We start from the raw sequence: 12,451 nt of genomic DNA on the forward strand, positions 1-12,451 counted from the left end.
ATCTTTGGATGACTGTGTAACCAGCAGGAGACTTTGCTGGGCGGTGGGAAGCACAACCTTGAATATTTCACTTCATCTCCTGCAAAAAGGGGGGACATGGGGACACACATCCACAAACACGTCCTCAATATGTGAACATCTAATTATCTACTCATCAGCATTCAGTAGAGCAGGGTATAAAGTTGAGACAAGCAGAGGAACTACCTCCTTCCACCTCCTCTTTAGGACCACCATGGAAAAAAGGCAGACCAACTGGACCGTTCTGCGTTGTACTTGCTCTGCAGACGGTGTACACAGCTTGGCACAAGCAGCAAGGCAGCAGAGAAGCTGCCCCACCTACACACAGCACGTACTTCTACAACAGGCAATGAAATCTTGTCCTCAACAAGCCTGTTCACATCACCTTCCCATCACCTACCGGCACCGCACACTCCCAGGCTTTTAGCCGCAGCTTGTGCACCCAGTGTCTCCGAGGTACTGTGCAGCAGGCCAGGAGTCCTGCCTGTAAGGCTTCGTGGTGTGAAATGCAGCGTACTGGTACGGCAGCGAGCTACCTGCTGCTTACTGCTTCCATTCTGAAACAAATCTGGGTTCAGAGAAGTCTCTTCAAAGCTCAGTGCATTTAGCAAAACTTTCTTATAAAATACACTTAAGTATAATAATAGATTCATCAGAAATCAAGAACATTAGGTTACAGTAATTTCATAAAATTATTATTGTTTTAAAAAACAAGAGGTTTGAGAGAATACACATTTTCTTTGCAGTAAAAATCCACGAGGAAAAGAAAAGGTATTTTCAGACACAAATCCCAATTTGTAATCAAATAAATCTGATGGTTGCACCTCACAGTCAACTGTACAAGTCATCTGAAATACTCTGTATGTGCCAAATAATTTCCTCGTGTAAACCAGCCTCTCTCCCCAGCGTACTGAGTAGTCTTCAAAGTGTGCAAACACTGACTGCATCCCTGCTGGTTTACTCCCCTACAATCAAGCTTTTCATCTCACAAACCATTATATTCTCTGTATCTTTAGTTTTAACTCTAAGCTTCCAGTTTGCTATTTTACATTAATGGCACTTACTGTAAAAATAATTAAAAAAAAAAATTGAATGTTTAGGCACACAAAAAAAATAATCTGCCTTTCATCTCTGCAGCTCCATAGATGTCTACCAGGTCCCAAGCCATAGCTGTGCTCTGGAACTCTGGGCCACAGCCCCTTGAGGACTTGGCTTCTGTATTTTTATGATTAGTAAAGGCAGTTTTCACCTAGGAAACCAAGACTTGATTATTTCCAGCAGATCAACCTGGATATTAGTACATTTTTTGGTTCTTAGGTCTGCTGCAACTGAGACAGTTCCATTAGCCTACCTGTACACCTGGAAAACATTTTTCACGTGATCTCTGCCCACCCCCCCTCCCTCCCTCCATCTCACCACATCAGAGGACTGAAAAGGCAACACAACAGTGCAGAATGACAGTATGTTCCCAGGGCCCAAAGTCACTGACAGACAATGATTCATATCTGCTTTCTCTTTTCATTCTAGGAGCCATCTGTCATAACACAATGATGCTCTTGGTTTGTTTTTTTCTATTTTTCTCCTAAAATAAAAACCCAGTAAAATTTTGCCATCATTCAAAATTTCATCGTGCAAGCTGGCCATGCAGTCTTGAACTTGAACAAACTGTACAACCCAGGCTCCTGTCAATTCAACTAGATAAATTACTCCACTACTTAAAACTTGTATTAAGTAACTCAGAGAGATGGAGGTGGGGGGGCACCCATTGGAAGCATTTACTGTTTGGAAGGAAACGGAGCTGCTCCAAAGGGATCTAACTCTAGCGCCTGTTGCTGCTGGCTCTGCGCACTCTGCACAACCAGTTCCGTGAAGGGTACTGCACCAAAGTCATCTGTTTTCAGCCCATCGCTGCCGTGAATGGCTCCGTGCAAGGAGCTCTGCCTAGGTCTACCAGCCACTACTACCGCGCTGTGATCCCCGCAGCTGTCACCAAACCCTTGATGCTGGGGATGCCGCATCAAGTCCGGAGGGTGGAAGGGTTTGGCTCCGAAAGGATCCAGCAGACTCTCATCTGTCTGCAGAGGGTTGGTTCGATCTTTGCTGTCAGTCAATGCAACGCTTATGTTCTCTTTGGAGTCTGAGATAGTCAGGAACTCGTTGCTGCTCTGCGAGTCCCTGCGGCCCACTTTCTTGTGCCTGCGGGCTCTCTCAGGGGTGCGGTAGCTCGGTTTCAACGCCTTCTTCGTGGTGGTTGGGGTGCCATGGTGGCGCTTTCCGTTGTTCTTCGAGACCTCCTGTTTCATGCGCCTCTGGCGGGAAGAGAGTTTCTGCAGGTTACGCTGCTGCTTCACCTTCTGCTGCTGACTCCCTGTGATCTCTTCAAAAGGAACCAGCCCAAACAGGTCCTCTTTACTCCCACCAGTCTTGGGGAGAAGGGAAGGCTGAAACGGGGTACAGCCAAAAATATCGACGCTCCGGGGAGAGGTGGGGGAGAGCAGAGGCTCAGTTCCCGCCACCTGGCCATCCTGCTGAGACGCCTTTTTGCTGAAGGGGGCTTTTGTGAAAACATCGAAATCATCCTGTTCTTGGTTCAGGCTGGGAAAAGCCATCTGAGAAGAGACATCTTTGTCCATCTTCTCTCTTGCCTGAGGCTGCAGAGAGAAAAAGGGCACTGCCCCAAACACATCAAATTCTTGGCCAGGGTTCACCTTGATTACCGTACTTGGCACCTCAGACAAGGATGTATGCATTGAACTAGGTTCTCTGATTTCACTGCTGCCCACACCATCTCTGAACCTCCTGCTCAGGAGGCCTTCTGCAGATTTTTGCTTGGTACGATCAGAATCGGAATCAGAACTTTGCTTCTCTTCCTCCTCTTCCTCCACCTCTTCCTCAGAGTCCATGAGGAGAGGTCGGTGGCCTAAATTCTCTGGTTCTGTGTCATTGTCATCATTGAAGTCTCCATTCTCTCCTTGCAAGACTTCTTCATCCTCCTGTTCTTCTTCTTCCTCACTGCTCTTGGGAGAAGGAGGATCAGACTCAAAATCACTCTCTGAGTCATCGCCACCTTTTGTCACTTGTCCGTCTGCAGTTTTCCTCCCTGTCCGGGGATCTCTAAAAGCATGGCTCAGTTTTCCAGCCTTAGTTGGGGTCCCTAAGTTATTTCTTTGATTGCTGGCCGAGTTATCCGCCTGTTTTCCAGGGGAACCTGCAGGTCCGAAGAAAAATGCAAAACAAAACTTGAAATACACTCTTGAAGTCAACAATTATTCCCCACATGCCATAGCCACTCATACCAAGAGTTGATGCAAACAGATATTCTGCACTTACTGAGGTTAATGAGCTGAAGATCTGTTGTGGCATTTCAAACAACACTCATAAAATTGATTAATAGGCAGATCTTCTAGCTTTACTCCTCCAACCCAAGATGTCTGGAAATACTAGTATTTCGGGGGTGTGGAGGAGGGACCAATGGACCAGGTGATCTCTAGTGCCAGCTTTTCAAATACACTCATCATGTAGCTGCTCCTGTCCAGGGAAATGGGAACCAGCGTGCTTGAAAGATTTTAATTTACTTTTCTTTTTTAAAGCAGACTGCCTATTTCTTGAAGCACTTCTGCTTTGACAGTCTGCTCTGACAAACCGAGTGCTCCAGTCTGAAAACAGTCAGCACAGACAAAAGAAAAGCATTTAGCAAATTCAGGCAATTCATTTCCAATCTTGGGTACCGTATTACAGCAACAACAGACCTCAGAGGGCTCCACTCCGCTGGCGTATCGCCCGTCTACTGTGTGTGCAGTGCTGTATGCCAGAAAAGCAAATGCACCTTGCTCACACGTACCCCTTCAGGTGCTTTTTGAGGTTCTTCATGAACCCACCGTACAAAAGTTTTTACTGTGCAGTGAGACACATGGCAATTCAACACAGTTTCAAAAGGGAAACGAGTGCATGACACCCTGTTAGTTCCCAGTCCTTCCTCTCCCCCAAGCTTTCATAGCACAAGACAATCCAACCCAACATCCTCAAGATAATCAGGTTCCTCTAAGGTCTATAAAAATCAGGGACCGGACAACAGAGAAGTTTGTTCCTGTACAAGCTGCAGGGAAGATTATCCAAGGTCATAATCTCTGTCCTGCCCTCAAGGGCTTCAGCTCGTGTAGGGAGTTGGTGAAGTGGACCTTGGAGCCTGCCAACAGCCACACAGAGGTACAGGGCTTGGGGGGTTTTGCCTCACTAGTGTGTTTTGAGCCATACAAAGGGAAACCAACAGTCCCTATGGGAGACCACAAGATAATCGGCTGACATAACTATATGGAAATAGAGAGGCAGGGACAAAGGTGTTTTCCAACAGGTATCTTGGTTGAAAATGCTCCCTCCCTCCTCCCAGTCCAGACCAAAACCATGATGTGGACTCCTAAATCCCACTGAGGATCAAGTCTGACGGTCACTGCTATTTGGGCGTTTGAAAAGGTCTGCCCAAGCACTCCCCCATGGTTTCAGCAGAAACAGCCTCTCTCCACCAGGGCCTTCCCCATGAATAATGCCAACAAAGCACACACTGGGACAGCAACACGGGAGAGCTTTATTTTTTCTTTTAAAAAGAAATACCTCCCTTAGCATGTCAAACCTATGCTTAGAGAATGTCTTTTCCTCTAGCAACACTGAAGCTCCACATGCGGTCCCTTCTGACTTCCAGCATAGCAATTCAGGCAAAAAAACCTATTGCTTATGTTAGAGAGAAGTGTTTTCATGTTTGTTTCTAAATAGGATCTGTCAGCTCAGTTGCTCCATGAGAAAGATATCTATTCATTTTACTCCGACACCTTCATCCCCGCTATTAATTATCTGACAACTAGAGCTAAAGGAAGAATTCACTGATGACTCCTTCATGGGGCAGTTGGCTTAGAATTACTGGGAGCAGCAAAAACTTTGCATCAGGAAACAAAACACATGGCAAGAGCATGGAGTCCAGGGTAAGCCTGCATAGTGCCACTGGTATGGCACACACTTACACAAAACAAGTTTCTGCCCATGGCAGAGCCCCACTGCTGCACGGAGATGTTTTGTCAAGACTTCTATTTTAAGAGAATGAGTAGAAGGAAAAGCAAAACAGTTGGTCTCAGCTGGGAAAAGCTTATTTGCTCTTGAGATGTGCTTTTCTCTAGGACACGGATCACACAGCAGCCACGCTGCTTTAAGGATGTATAATTGAACATGTAACACTAATAACAGCAATAATTCACCTCTTTGCAGACACAGAGCAACGACCACAAATTTGCGTGCAATGCTTTGAAATAAGGCTAGTTTACTGTCACTCCAGGCTGAATCTTGTCTGGGCACCAACCTTCAGATGAGGGCCAGAAGAACAGTAAAACCGATGGTGTTTCTTGCCTCATGGCCACGCTGAGGTCATTTGTACCCAGCTGGGAGTGTCCACACGCCCTACTTGACAGCCCTCACTAGTGAGACACTGCACACCACAGTACAGCCCAAGTGCTGGGTACAAAGTTCTTACATCTCCAGTATCTGACACAAACCTGGGGACAGGGGTTGGTCCTCATTAAAGAAGTTACTAACAAGCTCTACTCCAAGCACTGCACTAGATTGCTGACCCTCTCACCTAACCAAAATTAACAGCTTCCATTTATGGCTTTGTTAAACAATCGCTGAGGTCTCAACTCCATGTGTTCACATGACTGAAAAAGCTGGGGATGGATGTGCGCACCAGTTATTTCTCAAAAAAAAAAAATTTCAGCCAGAATCCAACTCACAACTCTCTTGCTCTTGTAACACACAAAATTTCACAAGTCATTTATTCTTTCACACAGAAGTTAGCATGCAACTTTCAGGCCACTTCAGACTTTTCCTTCTAAGCTCCAGTTTAGACCAGAATATTAAGTTTTACAAGAACAGTTTCTTCCTTTTTTAAAATTAACAGCCAATTTCTTCATCCGGTGGTCATTTTTCTCTTTTGCAGTTACACTTAAAATAACAATAAAAACTCTGCAGCAATATATTTTATGTATGGATTTAAACACAAGATGACCAGAATGACTAAAACCATCAGGTGATTACAGCTTTGAGCTGTTTCTTCTTTGCTTCTGGTGTCAGATTGCTTCTTATCTACTGTAATTTTAAATACTACGTATTTGCTTTACCCACTAAATTAGAATCTGGATTATTTGGCTGCTTATTTTAGATTTCCCAGAGGTACAGCCTTCACATTGCACTGTATAACCCCCTATCTTCCAAATCCTGCTGTTTCAATATTTACTGAAACACTAATGTTAATATAAATGCAATTAGATTTAAAAGAAAAGGAAATATTTCTAGGTTAGATGTTGACACCATTTATACAACAAAAAACCCAAACCTTTAATGTATGCTGATATCCACAAGTTCACGCTCCCAAGGAGCATTATACCTTTGTACATAATTTCCACTTGCAGAAAACAGTTTATAAAGCATTTTTTAAAAAAAAAAATACAGGAACCAAACTACAGTATATGTAATATATATCTAATAAACCTGACTTCCCAATAGGTTTTAATATTATTTGTTAATTGCTGCCACAGTCACACTCACTGGAAAACAAACTGCAAAGAACACCAACAAAACAAAAAAGCCCCACCTCTGAACAGCTTCTGACTTGCTGAACATGTATTTTAAGCTGCATAACGTTTAGGTCTCAGTAGCTGACCTCTCTGGACAAAGATTCATCAAACAGGACTCGACAACACATAGCAAAACACTGGAAGCAGCCTCCCAAACCATACTCAGTGTATTGGTACTGGTGCACTAGCCACTCCAACATCTCTTAGCAGACCCACCAATAGCTGTTATTCTTGCTGACGATACACAGAGCAAATGATTTTGGGAATCAGTCATCCAGACAACCTAGTTTTTTAAGGAATTTATACAAGCATCCTAGACTTCCTTTCTCAAGTTTAATGACTATCACCTCTAGAAAAACTGGGATGAAGTCAGGAACAACCCGTTGAGCAATCCCACTTGCTGGAGATTCGTGTTCTGTAGCAAATACAGAGACTGCTCTTGCTATGTATGAAGCTAGGTGTTTCATTCACATACTTAAGGGCTCTGAACCACTCTCTGAGGAAACTGAGCACATTACTCATTGACAGAGGCAGTGACATGGAAGGTGCTTGAATAGCTATCAAGAGCATTGAAAATTTGTATTTGCTCATTTTTACAATACTTTCCACAGTAATCTGGGTACTAGACAGTTTTGTAGCCCCTTGTTCTACTACGGGCAATGGAGCTAAGCCATCACAGACTGAATACAGCCCACAAGACTATTTGTGATAAGAATGAAGAAGCATGCAGGAAAAGGAAGCTTGAGCCTGTTTATTTGTAAATGTCTGTCTCTGCACGTGAGAAAACATTTTCTGAAGTATCTCTATTCTGAGGCACTCAAAGGTATTATAAGCGTATTTATTTCTCCAGCTGTATTTTTCTATAGTCACAGCACCAGAGAAGTAACTGCCTATTAGCTCATCAGCTTCGAACCCTTCATTACACTACAAATTACTTCTGAACAGGGTTTCTGAATTTCTAGCTCTTCAGCCCTGAGACAATTCCTTATTGCCTTGCCAGAGTTATGAATATTACTTCTTATCACAGCAGGAAATTTAAGTTACTGTATTGCACACAGACTCAGAACTATCACAGTTCACAAGCTACATTAGCAGCTGAATATTACTAAAATTTCAGAACCAGCATCTATGACCCTACATGCACAACTGCAACAGGAAAGCAAGTGGCACGCATCTCATGACAGAGAGCAGCAACTGCTCCTGCTAGACAGTTTTTAAGAAAGCACTTTTATTTCTGAAGTATTTCCAGAACGGTGACTTCACTGCTCATGCATTTGTACCTTTCAGAAAAGAACAAATATCTTGCTTTATTCTTCATTTTATGTCAACGTGTTGTAACAGAGCCATCTGCTCCAAGCAGACATTAGTCTATAATACTAGTCTTAAACACTTTATAGTCTAACATAGCCAAACCTCATGGAAGAAACCATCTCTGCACGCACCTTCCCACCTGCAGGTCTTTGGTTTAGTACCAGCAAGAGAGAGAAAACTGTAGCAGACTAGCGCCAAACCCAAACCCAAGAACAAAAAAATATCCTCCATAGATCTGTTTTCAACCCATTAGCTCAATATTTTGTTTTTCTGCACTGGAGTTCCCCCTCTTTCACTCCTAAAGAAGTTCGCAAACTAAATAAATACCAAGAGTTCTACAAATAGAAACAATTGCCCCAAAAGGGAAAGCTCCCTGGTTAATGACAATTTAATGCTCTGGTCAAATAGGTTTCAAAAATGAAGCGTTCTGTTGTTGATTTCATGCAATCTTCTCAACCTAAACTGCTGCAGAGACTCTTCAGATACATATTTACAAAAAAATGCTGCAAAATGTTCAGTAACATCTGTTTGTAATGTACTGTTCAGATTACTACACTTCTAATCAGGTTTGCATCTTGTAGGAGACAATTGTTCTTTGCTCAAATGTGAGCCAGGTGGAACATCTTTAATCGTATAAGAAGATCCCAATCTTAAAGGAAATTTTCTGTTCTGATGTTCTTTTTCCAGACATCCGATTATCAGAGGATGAATTCCCTCTAACAACTGCAGTAATTACATGCCTTCTGCTGGTTCATCATTTTAGGGTATTGCGGGGGTGGCAAAAGAGTGGGGCATAAGAGCTTTAAGCTTTCTTTGAATTGGTAACATACTGCCACCATAATTTCAGAACGATTTGCCACATGTCAGGCCCAAGGATTACCGGCATGCTGCAACTAAATCTGCGCTATTCCTTTGACAACAGCCAGAGCAGCAGCTGCTGAATATCGTAATGGATTTACACTGCTTACCACCTTTATTTTCAAGAACAAAAATGGGAGAACACCACACTTTTGCCTGGCATCTACTGCTTAGATATTATTTCAAATAGTTAGTCTACAGGATGACGCATGTTATAAAGAAAAAAAAGATGAAAAGTGACCATCATTGCTTTAAGACAGGGGTGGGGGAGGAATTTTTTTTAAAAAACACTGAATCACTTTGGACACAAAAAGCACGCCACTGCACAGCCCACACATACCATTTATTCTGTGATGGGTTAATAAGTTCAAGTTACTTTGGAATTGTTATCTGGAGAAGCTAAAGTCTAAAGGTTATCTTGACACAGGGAAAGATCCTGAACCTGTATTCAGTAAGTAGTATGAATACCTGAAACCAGAGCCAAGGAAATATTACAGAATAAACAGTTTTGTCGGTGAGTACAAATAATGATATGAACTTATTTTAATTGTCAAGTTACCTCAGTCTGGAACACTGTACAACAGCCATATCAAGTTGCAGGTCTGGGCATCTTTTAAACAAACAATTCAAGAACATCAGTTGCCAAAGAAACATGACCTGATGGCATGAGCTGTTCTAGTGCTGTGGAGGAAAGTTCACTTCGGTCTTCTGGTTGCTTCTCTTCTCCTGTTTGTAATTTCTTGCTAAATTGTAGTGAGTCGTGTTTCACTTAAGGCTCCAGACCGCACAGGAGTCTGTGGGCTCCAAAGCCCTGGTACAGAAACTTGCAGTGATTTGAAACCCTGTTAGAAGCAGTATACCAAAGAGTAACTAAATGAATAGTAGTCACCCACATTTCTTCATGCCAGAAGAATGCACTTCTCTGCTGTAACACAGCAAATGCTAATAATCCACTATTGCAGCAGAGTCCTTTCAAGGATGTAGTGTATCCCAGTCTCCAGATGATTTCCACTGTCCTGCTGTCTGGCACTCAGCTGGCTGGTTTTCTGCCAGACCCACACAGCTGTGACTAGCAAGTTACATACCACACCGCAAAATTGCTCTTATTCCAAGACAAATGCCTATAATGATCATTTAAAGACACTACCAAGTCGTCGAGTGCAGGAAGTCTGGAAGTCCAAAGGAAGCTGCTACAGAACTAAACTTGCTTTTGTCCCCAGTCTCTGCACAGCGAACACGCATGCAGCAACTAGGAAGGGCTTACCTATGTGTCAGAAAAAACAGCAGTGACTTCAAGAAGTACCAGGTGTACAGTACAGAAGAAGGTGAGCTTTACAAACATTCAGTAGAACAGTTAAATAGATGACCTAAACCAGAGCCTTATCCCAGCAAGGCAAGCCAAGAGGCAGCTCACTGAGACTCTCCACAGGAGAGAAATGCCTACCAGACAAGCTGCACGTCAGCACTCGCAAGAATTTTCAATCAAGGCTTCCCAACATCTCCACTTCTCACACAGTCCATCCGCATCCATTTTGAGCTTCCTCAGATCTTTTATTACTTTATGAATTCCAGTATTGAACTGAGGGAAGCAAAATGAATTTAGCCCAGTTTAACCCCAGAAAGAAATAGTGTAAACAAACATAAGGTGACAAAAGGCCACTGAGTACAAACTGTACTATATTATTGAAATTTCCTTCTTATAATTTGAAGACCACAGAAAATGTGTGTCTCTTCAGAGTTTCTGAAACACTCGATGTTAACAAAGAATGTTACAGTGCAAGCTGGTAAACCCTTCCTTTCCAAAATGCTAACCTCAGGAGCCAATTTTTCCATTGTCACCATCCAGTGTTTCAGGCATTCAAGAATCAGAATCTGTTTTCCACGTTAGGTGCCTGTCCGCAATGCTCCATTAATGGCTTATTCAGTTGTGCTTTCTTCTCTCTTTTTCATAAAACGTTTTCAATGTTACAGTTTTTTTCTATCAGACTGAGCACTGGAATTCTTTCTCAAGCCGATTTCCTTTTCCAGCCGCTTCAAACTCTAAGCCATTACTATTTTCCACAAAAATTTAGGCATAAAATAGCGTTTATAGCAAGTTTACACGTAGTACTTGTGAAAATGCTTTTAACAGGATATACACCAAGTTAAATAACGCTAAGTGCTTCTACACTGTTTTCCTATCAACTACAGCAAGAGGAACCCAGTAGTACGTTAGTTCCTTTGACACCACTATGTGCCCTCAGCATAGCATGTCAAGTGACATACACATTGTTGCTGGCTCTCCATTCCCACCTGAGAAGAATAAGCACAGAAGCTGTGGATAAGCAGCCTTACTGCAGCCAGTTCCAGGTTCTCCTCCCCAGTGATCCTTGTCGCAGCCGTGGCCTGAAATGCACTCTCAGCTCCACAGGGGAAATCCCAAGGGCTCACAACTCACAGCAGCCCATGGTCCTTTCCAGTGGTGATAAAAGGTTTCCCATTTCAACCTCTGCATCTCCCTTGCTCCTGTGTCACCTCCCGGACATATGTAAATGAACCCGATAACAATTTAACTTAAATTACTCCAACAAAATAAGTGCTATGTCAAAAGATGATACATGATCTTCAGCTTCTTGCTGCTATCGCACATCAAATGATAGAACTTAGTTTAGTATTTAGTCAAGTGCTTTCAGCAGAGAACCCTTAAGCCTCCAAAACAATACACTCTGGATGACTCTACTCAGCTACATACAACATTTATGAACCTGAGAACTATGGCACTCCCCCCCCCCCAAAAAAAAAAAAAAAATCAGAAAAAGACCACAGTTCCAACTCAAATGTTGTTACAGTACGACACATCTTCAATATGAACTGTCACTTTGTAGGAAAGTAAAATTTTCTTTTATTTATTTTAAATACCCTGTATTGATAACATCAACATTTCTTCTCATCATAATTCAGTAAGTCAAAATTCAGTAGTCAGAAGCCTGGGTGAATAGCACTAACACTCCATATTTGCACTGTAGAAACATTACAATAAGGAAGGGAAACTTCTGCTCTAACTATATCAAGACAGTCTCTCATGTGAATGCTGGAATTGCACTCAAGGTATTAAACCTCTGTTCACTTTCTGTTCAGTCATCTTCCTTTTGATGCCCCAAGTAAGGTACACATATGGTTTACTTCTCATTTCAATCTTTTACAATCACAAGGAACCAACCAGACAGAACATATTATAAACAGAAGTGTTAATTACAAGAGGAAATGAAAATATTAGGGACATTTGTCAAGTTTGCCCTAGAAAGCCCTAAACTAGAAATAAAATATGTCTAAGTCAACACCATTGTCCTTTTCTTAGTCATCTTACACCACCTCATTTCAAAACATTCCCAAGAAAAATGATGTGGGAAAAACAAACCAGCTTTTAAAAAAACATATCTTCGTATTTAAAGATTTATCATATCAGATTTGTTTGCCAAGCGTAATTCACTCAACACATAGTAACAACCTCCTTGAAATCAAGCCAGTACGTACACTTGCTTATATTCCAGTTATGAGTCAGTACAAAAAAAGACTATTGAAAAATGTACTTTTTGCAGTGAAACACATAACACCATTCACAACCAAACTCAGCATTTCTCAAGCTGTCTGCTTTTATAGCCATGACTGAA

At 42.3% G+C, this 12,451-nt stretch overlaps 1 protein-coding gene across 1 annotated transcript; it reads right to left on the reverse strand.

Annotated features, from left to right (window-relative positions):
* Nucleotides 1–1,793: 1,793 nt before the first annotated feature.
* LOC119152836 (putative BMP-2-inducible kinase-like protein) lies at nucleotides 1,794–5,414 on the reverse strand. The gene is made up of 2 exons (XM_037398587.1): nucleotides 5,363–5,414; nucleotides 1,794–3,226 (listed from the first exon to the last, which is right to left on the reverse strand). The coding sequence occupies exons 1-2, from the start codon at nucleotides 5,412–5,414 to the stop codon at nucleotides 1,794–1,796; spliced, it is 1,485 nt and encodes a 494-aa protein (XP_037254484.1).
* Nucleotides 5,415–12,451: the final 7,037 nt, after the last annotated feature.

The sequence above is a fragment of the Falco rusticolus genome, chromosome 1 (genome assembly GCF_015220075.1).
Source record: "Falco rusticolus isolate bFalRus1 chromosome 1, bFalRus1.pri, whole genome shotgun sequence".
NCBI classification, from domain to species: Eukaryota; Metazoa; Chordata; class Aves; order Falconiformes; family Falconidae; genus Falco; species Falco rusticolus.